Source organism: Symphalangus syndactylus, chromosome 15, assembly GCF_028878055.3.
Source record: "Symphalangus syndactylus isolate Jambi chromosome 15, NHGRI_mSymSyn1-v2.1_pri, whole genome shotgun sequence".
NCBI lineage: Eukaryota > Metazoa > Chordata > Mammalia > Primates > Hylobatidae > Symphalangus > Symphalangus syndactylus.
In genome coordinates, this window is record NC_072437.2 from 100,779,371 (window position 1) to 100,796,919 (window position 17,549).

Sequence of the window (17,549 nt, forward strand, 5' to 3'; positions counted from 1 at the left end):
CAAGACCCAAAAGTGATAATATATTTTCGGTTTTAAGTCACAGAGTCTCCTTGAGTATGTTTTTCTACTCCTTCTTTTCCTCAAGGCCCAACTAAGACAATTTAGAAAGGCAGAAATTTTGCAAATACACAGTATCAAATTATTGACAATGTTGTGACAGACAGTGAATTCATTTCTAGTTTTCTGACTTTTACTAAGATACTGTCAGAGTAGATCTTAAATCCATATTTTATTGATTGACACTTCCCTTTAAACTGTTTATTTTAGGTTCTTGCATACACTGAGGGACTTCACGGAAAATGGATGTTCAGTGAGATACGAGCTGTATTTTCAAGACGTTACCTTCTACAAAACACTGCTTTGGAAGTATTTATGGCAAACCGAAGTAAGTCCCCTTAAATATTTTGAAAGAAAATGTGCTCATATTTACATATCATTCATTTACACGGTATGATGATGTGTTGATTTTTCTCACTGTATTTCTGATGTGCTCTAGCTTAAACAAACAAAAATGCTTTTTAAACTGTGCACATGTACCCTAAAACTTGATAAAACCCTATAATAATAAAAAATAAATAAATAAATAAAATAAATAAAAGATAAAAAAATGAATTTGTTTGAAATGTTAACCCTAGGTTTCTCATGGATACAGTTATACTGAAAGCTGATTTTTCATGAAGATTCATTACCTTTCCAAATAAATCATGACAGGCACTTGAAGATGACTTGTAAAATTGATGGCTAACTTTCCTGTGGTTTTCTAAACTCTGTTTTTTTCTTCTTACCACAGCCTCAGTTATGTTTAATTTCCCTGATCAAGCAACAGTAAAAAAAGTTGTCTATAGCTTGCCTCGGGTTGGAGTAGGGACCAGCTATGGTCTGCCGCAAGCCAGGTAATTATATCATATTACATATTATCTATGGCTTGTTAACATATTTCCATCTCAATATTACAGCAATGTAAATGTGGTTATAACATTATAATTATTTCAGAGACCAAAGAATTTTCTTTCTCTGAAGCTTATTTGTAGGGATAAAGATTATGAAAATAGCTATTTTGAGAATGACAGAATGGTTAGGGCAGATTTTTATTTAATACATATAAATAACAAAGTAAAAAACTTGATTGCATATCATAGCTAGCATATAATTAAGACATTCTTGCCTGTTAAAATCTTACAGGAAACATACCAAAAACCTGAAGATCATAAATGATTAATTGCTATGTAATAGCATATAAATAATGTTTTTATAAATGCCATATATAAATGCTTCTTAATTAAAACAATAAAACCCTTAGAGTTTATTAAGGGTAATAGTCATTAATTATGGTTTAGTTGTAACCATATTTCCTCGATTTTCATCTTGGTATTTTAGAAGAATCATTTTGAAATCTTATATTATTAAAAGATACTAATATTAAGTAGAAAACATAATCAGTAGTTACTTATATTGCTGATATCAGTTTGTCGTTTTTGGCTCTAAATAACTGAATACCTTACTAAAAGTGGCTTAAACAATAGGGGTGTGTGTGTTTAATATAAAAGATCTGGAGTTAAGGTGCTGCCAGTATTGGTTCAGAGGTTCAGTGATATCAGAACTCTGTTGGCTTTGTATTCACAAAATCACCACCACTTCTCCAGCTACTACATCTTCACACAACTGCATTACAGTAGGAAAAAGACACAAAGGATTTCTCTTTAAGCTTCTCTGTTTTAGGAGGAATGTATTTCTCAGAAGCCTAAAGCAATCTTTATCTTAAGTCCCTTTGGCCAGAATACAGTCACCTTCCCATTCCTAAAACAATCACTGCCAAAAAGGTGTGAGTTCTGTTGGCTTAGCCCAGTCATTCCCTAGGATTTATGGAAAAAGATACCTCTGATTCTTTGCCAGCTCCTACATGAACAAAAGAGGATTTCTGTTGAAGAGGAACAAAGGGAGATTGGCTTTAGGTAGATACAACAGTGTCTACCACATAGACTGTTACATCCTTGAGAATTATTGCACAGCATTGTATGGATGGAAAGGAAAACTAATCTTTGTCTATCCTCCCTTAAATAGGCAACAGACAACTGAAAGACAGGGACTGTGTTTTATTTATCCTTTAATCTACAGGACCTAACACAGTGCCTAATTGCAGCAGTGGTTTTTAAGTGCTATTCAGCTGGGGTTACCCTGTATTGCAACTTATCTATTCTCTTTAAGCTTACAGTGTAAGACCAATTCACTGACATGTATACACATGCTCAAGATATTTGCTAGTAGAATGACAAGATTAAACTAAGATATTAGTAGATAATGAAGCACTTATATAAAATACAGGTCAAAGAAAAATGCATTTCATCTATCAAAGAAAATGAGGTTAGTTCTGCAAGACTTGTTCTTATTGAATCTAAGCTGACTCATAATAATCATTACTTCCTTTCCCAAGTGCTTACATACTATTTGTTTAATCATCAATTCAAGAATTTACTCAGGAATTGACATTAAGAACTTACGAATGGGTCTAACTTTTTCCTTTTTAAGAATAATCTCCTGTCTTCTGGCATATTTCTCAATGACCATGATTCCTGAAAGATTACTAATAGAGGTTCCTATATGGCATGTATAATTTCCCTCAGTATTCTTTGACTTGTCTGGACCGGAATTCATTTAAAACAATCAGAAGCTCTTTTAGTTATTTCTTACGTATTATGAGTATTGTTTCCCTTTTAACCACATTTGGTCTCTTTCTGACGTTTGGAAGATCATTCTTTTTTTGTTTTCTTTGAGACAAGCTCTCACTCTGTCACCCATGCTGGAGTGCAGTGGCGCGATCTCAGCTCACCGCAGCCTTGATTTCCCCAGGCTCAGGAGATCCTCCCACCTCAGCTTCCCAAGTAGCTGGGAATGCAGATATGTGCCACCATGCCCAGCTAATTTTTGTATTTTTTGTAGAGATGGGGTTTCACCATGTTGCCTGGGCTGGTCTCGAACTCCTGCACTCAAGCAATCCACCCACTTCAGCCTTCCAACGTGCTGGGATTACAGGCAAGAGCCACCACGCCCAGCTGGAAGATCATTCTTTATAAGAAAATTGAAAACAAAAGAGCGGCTCAGTAGTTTTGGTCTCTCTGTAATTCATAATGCCATTCTATCTTCAAATGTCCTGTTGTTGTCCTTGGCTTATTTTCCCCCAAAAAGCTCAACTAATTATTAGTTTCCTAATAATATTCTTACAGACTCAGTTTTATGTACTTCCCTAGATATACATCCTTAGAAGTACCAAGTGGCAAAGGGGAGACACTGCATCTAGGCTTAAACCTGTCACTTAACTGGGTAACAGTAAGCAAGCCTCACACTTAGTAGGAATTCAATAAATATTGGTTGAAAGAATGAATAACACTACTCAAGCAGAATGACACTCTTATCTACCATAAAATGGGGAAATACCTTTGCAAGAGATATTCTGCCAGAGATATTTTGCAAGATATCTTTGCAAGAGATATTTTGATAATCTTTTGTGCTATGTACAAGACAATGCCTATTAAGATTCCATGCGAATACTCATGTTAATAATCCATGAGTAATAGAAATAGCCTTAAGTCTGTTGTTCCCAAACTAAGCACCAAGGAGTCCTGAGATATCACAGTGAATTCTCAGGGGTGCTGCAGGGCATTTTTTAATTTTTTAGGGAAAAACAGCAACATTTGTCAGATACCACACAAACTATTTGCTCGAGTTAGTTCCAAGTTTCAACTTAGAATGATTAGATAGGGCTGCATTTTTTTCAGTGACACCTCTGAGAAAGTGGTGTTTGGTCGCTACTGTCTTGAAAAACAAGAGCCACATGAAAAATCAGTGTGGAACAGGAAATGAATGTGGTGGTGTCAGATCTGATTCCAAGGTTTCAGAAGCTGTGCAGTTTCCAACAGATATACACACCCCATTAGTAAATGTGGTTATTTAAGAATGAAATATAAATATTTCTCTTTAAGTTTATGGGTATTGTATTTTCAAATAGCTACTCAGTTGTTAAGATGTTAAATATTTATTGAGTTGTTTAGAGCTAACTACTTAATAAACAAAATTGTAAGATATTTCTCTTGGTCAAGGAGCACTATGAAAAATTATGGAGATACTAAGGGTGCCATGAATTGAAAAAGTTTGAGAACCTCTGTCAATCAGTTTAAAAACCCAGTAGCTTTATCATACTTTTCTAAATACAACTGCTTTCGTTATTTTTAGATGAACACATTGAACCTGGAAAGTTTCATAATTTGGACCAATTGTCATGGTTTATTCCCTTAGGCTGTTCCTATGTCCCTTCTTCTGGACCCATGCATTTTTTCAAAGTTCCAGTTGTTTATATTTTACGCCATTGCAGGGATAGATATTGTACGGGCAGAGGCTGTGCATGTGTACACACTCTGTGTGTGAAGGCAAGTCTAAGAAGTTCATTGATAGACATTAAGTCAAATGCATGTAAGCAGGTACCTGACTACCTAACTACCTATCTACCTAGTTAACATGGAGCAGATTTGCTGTATTGTTTAAAAGCTACTTGATTTATCTTACGTATAGTTTTACTTTTTTTCTTGTTGATTTGTGAAATGCTCATTTGCAGCTATGATTTCACAAATAAGGTTGCTTTCAAATTGTTTTATCCTGAGTAATTAAGTGTATCTTCTCTATAATAGAATTCTCAAATATTGCTAATTTCTACAATTAAAATATATTTTCTAATTCATCTAAGAAGGATAAACCATAAATTATTTTAAATTGATTATCAAACCAATATATTAGTTAATATTGGATTTTTTAAAGTTATGAATTAAAGAGACTATGTTTGTTATGCTGTGCTTAATTGCTAGGAGGATATCATTGGCCACTCCTCGACAGCTTTATAAATCTTCCAATATGACTCAGCGCTGGCAAAGAAGGGAAATTTCAAACTTCGAATATTTGATGTTCCTTAATACTATTGCAGGTAAGATGTCTCATTCTTTAATCTAATAATATGTTTATGTTCGTCAAAATCACGGTAATGTAGCCTGACATAATACATTTTTCTCTTTGGAATTCAAGTGCAGCATTAGAGTAAAGTTTGAAGCACTCACATTAAATTTTATCAGAAACTGTACAAGCTCATACCAAACTTTTAGATGCATTTATTGTTGAAGAGGCTTTTCCTTGCTTTCCTTCTGCCATTTCCTTTGCTGACAGCTTTGTCTGAAGGTTTATTAGAGTCAACAAACCATTGCCAGAGTGTCTGGAAATAATAATGGGAAAAGTAATTTCACTACTTTGTCATTCTCAGCAATAGCAGCTAGACAGGAGAATAACAACAGGATTCTGCCTAGTACAGATGTCACCTGGATTATGGCATGATTAGGTTACAGCATCTTTCTTAAAATCTTCAAATAAAAATACAAAATCAGATTACATTTTCTAAATTATGAGTAACTGCCATCAACCTCTGCAGTACCATGCTTGCAAATCAAAAGGAGGTAGTGGCTTTGTTTTCTGCTAAATCAGTGGTTGTCAGTGGTTAAACATGTCTATGAGATTTAAGTACTTCATCTTTTTTCTTAAGTTAAGCTCCAAAAGCCCTTATTTATGATGAATTACAAAGAGTTTACTTCTATAAACTAGGCTCTACAAAAAGTTTTTGCAACTAGATGAATTTAAATAACCATATAAATAAAGGTGCTTACCATAATTATTGTTTTGTTATGAATGAATGCTCACAACCGTGTAGAACAGTGTACTTCTCTGAATCATTACTTTAAAAATATAACTATGTAATATTACTCTTTTTTAATCTATCATACATAAGCGTGACTAAAGATACTATAGGTATATGTTAAATGTGGGTAATATAGATATGCATTAAATAGACAAAACTTGATTTGTCCACAAAAGGGAATAAAGCTATTTGATGTATTAAAATGCTTTTTCATTTTAATCCCAATACATTCATGTATATATGTTCATATATACATGCATTTATTCATATATGTAGTATATACACATATATATCTTGAATAAACCTGTTTACTCCCTCAAAGATAAAAGAAATGTGTTATACTATTTAATTAGCACTTTATTTATAAATAGAATGAATTTAAACATCTGAAATGTAAAGAACTTAATTTCATGAGCATATTTAAGTAAATAGCATGGTGTAGCAGAAAGAACGTAACTTTCTTTTTTTATTATTTTATTATTATACTCTAAGTTTTAGGGTACATGTGCACAACGTGCAGGTTTGTTAGCATTAGGTATATCTCCTCATGCTATCTGCCCCCCTCCCCCCACCCCACAACAGTCCCCAGAGTGTGATGTTCCCCTTCCTGTGTCCATGTGTTCTCATTGAAGAACGTAACTTTCAACACCAAAGAGAAGAGGGATAGAATCCCAGATCTGCCAACTTTCTGTCCTGGAGCATAAGTTGAATTTTAACTTTTAACTCTATCATGGACTTTTAATATTTTAATAGCAATATTTAATATGTTTACATCTGTTGTAATAACTGGTATGTTTGGTCTTATATCATCTTGTTTTATACTTTTTTTTAATGTTCTCTTGCTTTTTATATTGTTTGTTCTCTGGCTTTACGAATGCTTTTTTGCTCAGTGCTCTTGTGATTTAAATTTAAAATGTAAGCACCTTGTTATCAATTCCCCTAGAGATATTACATTTTTAAAAGCCTTATAAACTGTATTTTTCTTAATTTGAACTCAAAAATGAATTAACATTTTTAAATCATACCTAAGTAAGACAAAAACTTCAACTCAATTTTATTTCTCATTCATTGCTTATATTCGCAAATATAAATTACTAGTCAGAATCCAGATTATTATTAACTTCATACTCTGGGGTCTACGTCTTTTTGCAAATTAAGAAAGATTTCAAACTATTGAAATTATGTGTTCATGCAGTATATTATTTTCAGCTATATTATTTTACCTGATTTTTCGGGATGATATTCTCTGTACGTTCTTGTGTAACATTTTTCCGTATTCCCTGTATTAAGTTTTTATATTATCTGCTCTTGAGAGACCTATCAAGACTTAATATCATTAGACACCATTAGATGGACTTACGATTTTTTTCCCTTGGCTGTGCTAGCTATTTGGAGCTGTTGGATATAAAACTGGAGGGCAGGGTGCTATACCTCACTTCCAGTTCAGTTTCCAATGTAGCAGGCATTCATATTAAATGGTTTTGCTATTCTAAAACGAGATTTTCTCCAGGCTCTGGATGGAATGTTTTCTAGTTCATTGTTGTAAAGGTCTCTTCTAGTCTCCATCCCTTCCCACTGCATTTTACTCATGTAAGGTCATTTTCCCACAGTGTGGTACAGTGCCACCTATAACTACCACCCACTTCATGCCTGTTACTTTCTGGGAGTCTCTTTATCTGTCCAACTCTGGAAAGGTTGCTGTGTCTAAATCTGGATAGAGATAACATTGTCTTCCCTTCTAAAAGTTGCACCTGAGCAGTATAGAGCCTAATACGCTTTTTTCTATTCGGGACAATCTTTGGGTTTCTGAGCCAGAGCATGCAGACTGTGGTGGGAATTTAAAAGCATCTTTCTATTCTTTTTTGAATCGTTGAAGTCTGTTTTATTTATAACATGAAGATTATATAGGCCACTGATTTTTTCAAAAATTACTGGGTACTTCCTTTGCAATTATCATAACTAAACATGAAAGCCTGACTATTGTAGGCAATGGGATAAAAATTAACAATAGGGACTAGGAACACAGAACATGTACAGTCTAGATAAATAAGTGAAATACACATAAATAAGACATTTTAAGACGGCTGATAGTAAATGCTGAATCATTGCTATTGTGAATGCTGCATGAGCTTAGCAGAGGGGAGGTATTTTAAAATGTGTTTGGCGAGAAAAAAAGAGAAGAGCTTCACAAATTTCTGCCAGTTGTATAAATACGGTGTATTCAGTGGACAGAATTATCATACCTTGTCTGTAGTAGAGAATTATATATAATATTCGAGCCTTAGAGAAGAGCCAGATTATAAAGAGGCTTTTAGGAGTCAGTATAGTGTCAGAGAAGGGAATGCGATGTGGAGTTTTAGAAAAATTAAACTGATAATTATGTATGGCAGAAATCAAAATTGAGCTTCCTTAGCATTAGTGCTATAAGGAGAGTATTACAGTAGTAATAGTAAATTGTTACTGAATATTTACTATGTACCACATATTCTATTTTTCCCTGACTACAGAAGCAACTAAAGTATGGCTTCTCCCTTTAAAAAGATCGTAATATAGTGAGGAAACAGACGTATACCAGTAATTCCACTAAAAAGTATTGGAATGTATGAAATTGTGTACAATTTTATAATGTATAAAAAAGTATTATAATGGTAGTATATGTGAAGCCATTTGAAGTAGTCAAATCTAGGAGCCGTTACTTATAACTAAGAGAGCAGAAAAAGCTTCCCATAGGTGACATTTAAATTGGGAATTGAAATATGATTAAGAATTCATTAGAAAGTAGGCAGAGGGCATTCCAAGAAGAAAATGTGAGGTGAAGTATTTGGATGAGCATATGGCAGCAGGTATGGCAAAAAGAGAGTAAATGACACTTTGTACAATATCATTATACAAAAAAGTTTCACTGTAATTTGTTCTAGTTCAATGGTTATCAAAGTGTAGTCCCCTGACCAGCATTAGTACCTTGGAGACCTGTTAGAGATGCTGATCCTCAGACTCCTCCTCAAGCCTACTGAATCGGAAGCTGGCAACCTGCCTTTCAGAAAGCCCTCTAGTTGGTTCTGATACAAAAAGTTTGAGCACAATTGCATTAGCCATTTAAGATCTAATTATCAGGACAAGATTTGCATATAAAACATTTAAAACATACAAGAAAGTACAGGATTAAGTGCCATTCAGTGTAATAAAAGTTTAGAGAAGTGAGAGATTAATATGAAATAGTCTACTCAAGGAAACCTTGGAAAAGATGAGCTTTAAATGAACTCTTTAAGGATTTTGTCTGATGTAGATGACTATCCAGGCAAAATAAACCTTAATAAGTAGAATGACAATTGAAAAAAATTGTGAATATGAATATCCTGAGGTACTCTCCCTGGATATATTACTATTAATTTACTTCTTCCTTTGCTATCATCCTGAAATTTTAAATAGGAGTCCCAGTTTAAACTGAGCACCAGCATTAAAGACATGGGTGATGGTTTTATTAGAGAAGCCTCAGTAATGCCATGATTGAATACTTGTTAGTGCAGCAATTAGATTTGCCTGTTTTCCTGATTGGTGGACAGTGTGTATCCATTCATCTCTTCTTATCAAATCACCCTTCAGAGTTCTCTTATGATCCTAAATTAAAGGGTGCTCTAAAGATGTTAAGTTGTACCAGTATCACTGTAACGAACATGGGTCCTAAAAATAATCACACTATTTTATAACACTGTTTTAGGGATACGGTTATTGTTCAGGAAGTATTTATTTCATTTGATTGATTGAAACTTAAGATTTATCATTTCTAGATAGGATGTTAGTCTTCTTTTTGACAAATGTAATTTCTTAGGTAATCTAAAGCCAAGACATGGTTGGCTTATATTTTGTCATAATATGTTTTAAATATTTTTATTTGACATCAAGATTCAGAAAAAATAATAGTATTTTTATTATGTCTTTGTTTCATTTTTCCTATTGAAACATTCCTTGGCCGGGCACAGTGGCTCATGCCTGTAATCTCAGCACTTTGGGAGGCCGAGGCAGGTGGATCACGAGGTCAGGAGATGGAGACCATCCTGGCTAACACGGTGAAACCCCGTCTGTACTAAAGATACAAAAAAATTAGCTGGGCGTGGTAGCGGGCGCCTGTAGTCCCAGCTACTCGAGAGGCTGAAGCAGGAGAATGGCGTGAACCCGCGAGGCGGAGCTTGCAGTGAGCCGAGATTGCGCCACTACACTCCAGCCTGGGCGACAGAGCGAGACGCCGTCTCAAAAAAAAAAAAAAAAAAAAAGAAACATTTGTTAACAATAAGAACTCAGAAAAAATAGTAAATAATAGTTTATGATTATTGAATAATTTATAATGTGCCAAACATTGTTCTAAGGACTTTATATGTATTTGCTCATTTAATCCTCACAATAGCCCCATGAGTTAGGTTCTGTTCTTATCCCCATTTTACAGAGATGAGGTAGAGAGTAGCTAAATAACTTGGCCCAAGTCATAGGTGTTATTAGCCAATAAGTGACACAGTCGGGATTCAAACCTAGGCAGTTTAGCTCCAGAGTCTTCATTCAGTTACTACAGCATACTGTTCCAGGATATTCCTGGTACCATACAACTTCACCTCCAATCACCAGCTTTAACTTATTGGCTGCTTTTAAAACCTAAATAGTTAATGATTTAAAACAATTTTGTCATTTTCTTTTATATTTCATCAAATTAACCCTTTGAAGTTTATTTACTGTCATGACTTTTGTAGATACTGCTATTCTAGTACTAGATCTGGGCCTGGAATTATTATCTTTAATGTAGAAGCTAGCACTGTTTTCAGTTAAGCTTTAGATCAAGAGAAAAAGACTCTGAGACAGAGATTTGCTTGAGGATTTTTATTGGAAAGCCCTTGGGATCAACATCTGTGGGGGAGTGAAGAAATTAGAACTGGGCAGAAGGAGGATTCAGACCTCAGTGCAGTTGTGACAAAGGCTTCGGTAGATCCCACGGGGTGCCTGGGGCTGGGGTAACCGTTGCAAGTTGTCTTGGCTTGAGGCAAGGGAGCCAGGTCTTCATTACCTCCACTCTGCAGTCATTGGATGCAGACTCCTGGGAAGGAGACATGACTGGATTGGGGGCTTTCTTCTAATGATAGCAATTCTTGGAGATGGGCATAGCTGAACACCACCAGCCATCAACACCACCAGCCATCATTGCTCCCAGCATCCATCATACCAGCAGTTCTCAGACTTCAGTGTATCCAAAGCAGGATTGCTAAAACACAGATCTTTGGTCCCCACTGCCATAAGTTCTGATTCAGCAGGCTTGGATTGAGCCGCAAGAAGCTGCATTTCTAAGAAGTCCCCATTTGATGCTGATGCCATTGATCTAGGGACCACACTTTGAGAATTACTGCCCTATATCTATATTCTGTAAAAAGACATACCTAAAAATAATTTTATTAATCTTCATATAACACCGTCAGTATCACACATTTTGACTCTTATGATAGGGCATCCTTAGCATTTTATGTGCATTTTATCTTCCCAATGACAAAAAAAGTTTTGCTCAGTAAATACCCATGAAATTAAGTTACTTAATATTTATTTTTGTAAATATTTGCAGGATGTTGTGATCTATTATGTAAATTCACCAGAATTACTGGACGAGGGATTCTTTAAACCTCTTGGATTAAAGAGAAGTGTTACAGAATTGGAATCTGGTTGACAAGATGAAACAATGTTTTCTGGCTTCACATGTTTAAAAATATAGGTCAATGTGACCTAATAAATTTCATATTTTCTATAAATATTATCCACAAATATTCTATAAATAATTCTGACTTAGATTAAAACAGTACCAAACTCTACATTATTATTACACTCTCAGATTTATCTTTTTTCCCAAAAATATTATTTTAGGATGAAATACAAAGTACATTTTATGACCCATTTCTTAAGGAGTCTCATACTTGACCAATTTCACTTTTATCCTTTCTAGATGCTTTTAAAAATAAGATTCTGTATAAAGCACATGGTCTCAGTATCATAGTATTAATGCATTATGCAGACTTTTTACACCCTCCTGTGGTATGTGTACATATGCATAATTGCATATAAATAAACACACATTTACTGCATGTAAGTTTTGTAGAGATACTTTACATAGTAAAAGAAGCTTGCCAAATATTCAGGAAACGTGTTTAAAAGACATCTAAAATCCCATAAATGTGTTCTTAGGCTTTGTTTTATTCTATTTATAAATTTAATGAATGTTCATTATAGAAAATTGGAAATACAAAAAATGGTAATTTTAAAAATTAAACCACTCAAAAGTCTAACCGTAAATATCACAGTTGACATTTGGGTGATTTTTCTGTTTTTCTTTCTCTGTGTGTGGTGTATCATTGGGAAACTGTAATGTACACAGGTTTGCTTTCTACTTTTTCCATTTCACTAAATATTCTTTGAAGGCATGACTTTTAAAACTACATGAGAGTCCAACTTAGAAATATGGCATAATTTATTTAACTATTTTTGAAACACTTGATTTTTTTCAAAGAACATTAAATTTTAGATGATTGCGTAAAATAATCTTAATGATACTTAGAGTTCTACTAAAAATGTGGTTTCAACTTTCAGTTCCCAAATTGACCTGATTTCTGTTCGTTTTCTGAAAAATACAACTTATGCCTTATTTTATACCTTGTTAGATAATATTACGGAAAAGATGTTAAAGCCTGTAATTCTTGCCTTTTAAAAAATAGGAGAGTAACTGCTAACATAGCTTTGTGTAAATGATCCCGTTAAACTTGAGAATTTTTTTTAAGGATTTTGAGTTGTTTTTCGTATGATCAGCTAATGAATTCAGCACCACTTCTCCAACCCCAACCTTTTTCTCCTGTTTAGCATTTTCCACTTTTTTACTCTGTGATGAACAAGCCCTCCCTGGTTAATTATGTATATATTTAGCTACTGCATGTGTTGGGCTTATTATTGTCATCTAATTAGATGTAACTTGAACTGCTTGCTTCTAGAAAAATCATTAAAAATTCTTTCCTAATGACCTAGAGATGACAAAATGTCTGTAAAGTGTGAAGAAGCAGACAAGCACAGGAACATCGCTCTTAAAGAGTGTTAATCCAGATGCTGCAATCATCTAATTAAACAATATTTTGCTGTCATTAACATTTTCACCAAGGAATTGCAGTTATAATTTCTTTGTCAGCTGTCTCTAGATCACTTTACCTTCAAAACCAAAGTGCCACATAAAAACATTAAATTGGATGGTTTAATTAAAAAGTTTTTTTTAATGAAGAAACATATCCAGTGTTTCTGAGATCTCATTTACTGTGTTTCACTTTTATTATTTGAGTAGATTAGTGTCATAGGCTTGCGGTATTTAATATTCATCTTCTAAGATAAATTCTTATAAGCATAGTTAGCAAAATAAAGTGTGTATGTGTGTGTGTGGAGATTATGTATGTAGATAGATAGATATAGATAGATTAGATAGATAGATAGATAGATAGATAGATAGATAGATAATCTCCACACACACAAATATATATATTTACTTACCACTGCTGGAGAAGGAAAGGACCCTACCAATTATAGCACCGGTGTATTTACTAAATATCAACTATCCTAAAGAAAAAACAAAACAATTAGTAACTAAACATCTAGGTATGCCAGAGCCTAACAAGTAGTACTTTGGAAATAACTCACTTTTTGGATGATTTAATGAACAGTATTTCTTTTCATTTCACAAAGATGTTCAGTAACATAATTAAAGGAGTAATGCTAATTCATGATTAAAACATACCAATGCAAAACCCCAAAGTGCCACTTAATCACTCCTTTTTCCATGTAACATTAAATACATTGTGCATTTTTAATTCAAATCAAATACATATATGACTGTCCATTTTACAAGGCTCTTATGCAGAAATTTTTATTAAAAACAAGCATTAATGTCATTATATTTATTTATAAAGTTTATTATATTTATTAGAATTAAAATAATGCTGTAAATTTCTGCTAATTTAAAAATTACTAAAATTTTCTTTTTAGCACTTATTTTCAAAGGACCTCTCAAAGATTATTGAAAGTGAATTACAAAAAAAAATGCAGGACAGAATAATAGACGTGAAATATGGCTATTGGCATCATTCATTTTGTGTATACGTGTGTGCATTTTTAAATAATGCTTTTCTTCTTTGTATTTTTTTCCAAAAATAGCATTTTTGTTTAACTTTTATTTTAGGTTCAAGGAGTACATGTGCAGATTTTTTATAGGGATAAATTACATGTCATGGGTGTTTGGTGTACAGATTACTTTGTCACCCAGATGATAAGCATAGTAACCAATAGGTAGTTTTTGGATCTTTATCTTCCTCCTCCCCTCTACCCTCAAGCAGTATCCTTTTCTTTCTTAGAAAATCATTTCTATTAAAAGGCTAGTGTCTTCAAATATAGTCTACATTTTTATGCTGTTTGCATTTATACAGTACATTTAAATACTGTGTTTATGTAAATTGGCTTTTTATTTTAACAGTTTTACTTAATATATAAATTACAAAACACCAGAAATTATTTTAACAATTGTGGTATCTGATTTTCATCTATCAGTTAATTTAAGTAATATATGTTATATCTAGATAGGTAGCATCAGCATTATTCTATTAAAAAAATACACACTGGAATACTTGCTTTTCATTAAAATCTACAGATTTTTAAGTAGAACAGTTCCCCTCAGAAAATGGAAGAGCTCTAAACTCTGCCATAGACCCATTTAGGATCCCAGAAATAGCTCTGTCTAGCCAATCTGTACTCTTTGTATATATACATATAAAAAAAGTACTGAGCCCAATCAGGTGTCCTAGGTTAGCATACAAATGAACTATTAGTAATAAATTTTCAAGTTTAGAAATGTACAGCTTTTATTTTACAATATTGGTACTGTTTTAGCAGATTATTTTCATGTCAAAAAACTTTAATATGGCTCCAAACTCTTGTTTAATCTCATCATTATTATTATTCTCCATAGACTTAAACACAAATGTAGACATTCACAATATCATTCTCTCTCATATATACCTCTATGCCTTTGCATAATCCTCATCTTCTAAAGATAATGTTCTGCAGTTTTCCTTTACTTGACTTGTATTTGTTCATCTTCTGAAATTTGGATCATTTTATTCCATTTTTATCACATGCATATCCATTCCATCAACAAACATTTATTGGGCAGATGGCATATGCCAACACACAGAGATTAAAACAAACAAACAAACAAACAAACAACCCAGCCCTGACATTTATGAGTTTACAGACTGGTGGAGAGGCAGAGAAGTAAACAGCGATGTGTATCAGGTATAATAGAGGTCTGTATGAGAACTGTGGTGAGGCAACACAGGGGAAGCCCTAATCTAGCTGTAACCTCATCCCAGTAAATGCAAAGTGGAAGCAACATTCTGCTGCCATTACCCACACCTATATTACATACCCACACCAGTTTATACATTTAAAGCAATATGCAGTTTAGTTGTAAAATGCAAAGCTTCATATAATAAACAGATAAAATAGTCATCAATAAAATGTTTTCTAAATGTGTTAATTTTGTTTGGTGCTTGCAGTTGCAGATTTTGGTTCTTACTCAGATTGTAGTTATTTTTTTTTCTATTTCACAGATATGTTTTCCAAATGCTATAAGAGCAGATATCATTTAATGTAATTTCCTGATGATGAACAAGATAATATCTGCATATCTATGCTACTGTGATAGTACGCGTGGTGTGTGCAACCACGGCATACTGGATGAAATTCATATCACTAAATACCAGTGAAATAGCTGTTTTGTGTGAATTTTAATGGAAATTTAGAAAATTACTGATATTTGGATCATAACACATTTTTATAAAAAATAATTTTGTTCAACAAAGGTTTTCTTAGGATCCTGTTTCTTTAATAGCTATTCTCTTAATTTCACCTAATCATATGTTTTTTCAGTTCCAGTTTATGATGGGGGGCCACAGCTTGCTCCCCTAAACTTTCCCCATTCCCACTGTGCCTCAATATCACACCTGAAATATTTAAGTCTTTCTACCAAAACATAAACAGACATATTCACCCTGAGATCCAGCAGTTCTTCACTAAAGTGAAACAACATAAGATAAAAAAAATTCATGAACTTAAGGAGTGAAAAAATGTGTGATTGACATCTGCCTCTGTAGTTTTTCATCCTAGCTTCAGAGTACTGTCCACTCGCAAATTCTCTGCATTCATTCTTGATATAAGTTTAAGATAGTATTCTGTGTACTCATAATATAATTTCTAGATATATATTCATTATAATAGATACCATCACGGCCAGGTGCAGTGGCTCAGGCCTGTAATCCCAGCACTTTTGGAGGCCAAGGCAGGTGGATCACAAGGTCAGGAGTTCAAGACCAGCCTGGCCAACATGGTGAAACCCCATCTCTACCAAAAATACAAAAATTAGCCAGGTGTGGTGGCATGTGCCTGTAATCCCAGCTACTCAGGAGGCTGAGGCAGGAGAATCGCTTGAACCCGGGAGGCAGAGGTTGCAGTGAGCCAAGATCACACCACTGCACTCCAGCCTGGGCAACAGAGGGAGACTCCATCTCAAAATAAATAAATAAATAAATAAATAATAAAATAGAATACCATCACATAAGCTGCAGATGTGCAGGTCAGTGGGGTGACTTCCTCCATAATTACTTTGAGGGCCTCTGACTGACAAGGCTCTGCTTCCAGGGTTGCAATATTATCTACGTCAGCAGAAGAGAGATGAGACACACATGCAGGAAGTTTCAGTGGGCCAAGTCTTGAAGAGACTTTGCTCACATTCTGTAGATTAGAACTAAATCCCGTGGCCATAGCTACTTGTAAGGGAGGCTGAGAAATGTGGTGTAACACAGGAAGAGGAGAATCAATTACAATAGCCAGCCAGTAACCTCTGTCACAATCTTATAAATAGTAATTCTAGTTGTCTTAAAACAATTATTGAGTGAATTCACATTAAATGCATCGTTATCAGAGTTAAAGATATGGTTCAATAAATAAAAAGTTACTTTTCTTCTGAAATTCAATAGATGCTTTGTAAAAACAGAAACTATTTCATAAGCATTTTGTGTATACAAATTTTTATTTCTGTTTTTCTTTACTAGGACGGACATATAATGATCTGAACCAATATCCAGTGTTTCCGTGGGTGTTAACCAACTATGAATCAGAAGAATTGGACCTGACTCTTCCAGGAAACTTTAGGGATCTATCAAAGGTAACTTTTAAATATAGAGAAGTCAGCTTTCTTCATAAGGCTATAGTCTAATAGTATTTCTGTCAGAGTATATATAGCCAGTTAATGTTTGTAAGAAAGTGAAACTGATTATCTTGACTTACATAGTCAGTTTCTAAACCTTACCAATTCTTAGCACAGGAATTAAGCTACAAGAAGATAAACTAGTACTAGCATAGGCAAAATGAAATGGGTATTTGAGAAATAGCAGATGTAGAGAGAGGTTTCTGATATATCCTAGGCTTTAAAGTCAAGGTTAAAAACCTAAAATTAGTAGAAAATATGATGGCAAATCATTTATGTGATATGTTCCTTAGATGATAAAACATTTATATTGACCATAAAATACACACATTGTAGGGAAATGTAATACTGAAAAGAAAGTCAGTTAATTTTATCAAATGTCTGTCTATATATGAGAGAGAAGATATGGCCCAAAAGATGGCAAGAAAATGGTGCATAATGGTAATAAGAAATAAAAGGTAAAATTTTTAGTAGCTCACCTCATTTGTCCAGAGGAAACTACAG

The 17,549-nt window shown here is 33.9% G+C and overlaps 1 protein-coding gene across 10 annotated transcripts in view; it reads left to right on the forward strand.

Moving 5' to 3' along the window:
* NBEA (neurobeachin) overlaps positions 1–17,549 on the forward strand; it is a 731,576-nt gene that overhangs the window by 608,345 nt on the left and 105,682 nt on the right. For all 10 annotated transcript variants that reach the window (XM_055244143.2, XM_055244145.2, XM_063619313.1 and 7 more), the window contains 4 exons: positions 268–385; positions 791–893; positions 4,854–4,969; positions 16,891–17,003. In XM_055244143.2, the coding sequence (XP_055100118.2) occupies positions 268–385; positions 791–893; positions 4,854–4,969; positions 16,891–17,003 (450 nt within the window). The remainder of the gene's footprint in view (positions 1–267; positions 386–790; positions 894–4,853; positions 4,970–16,890; positions 17,004–17,549) is intronic.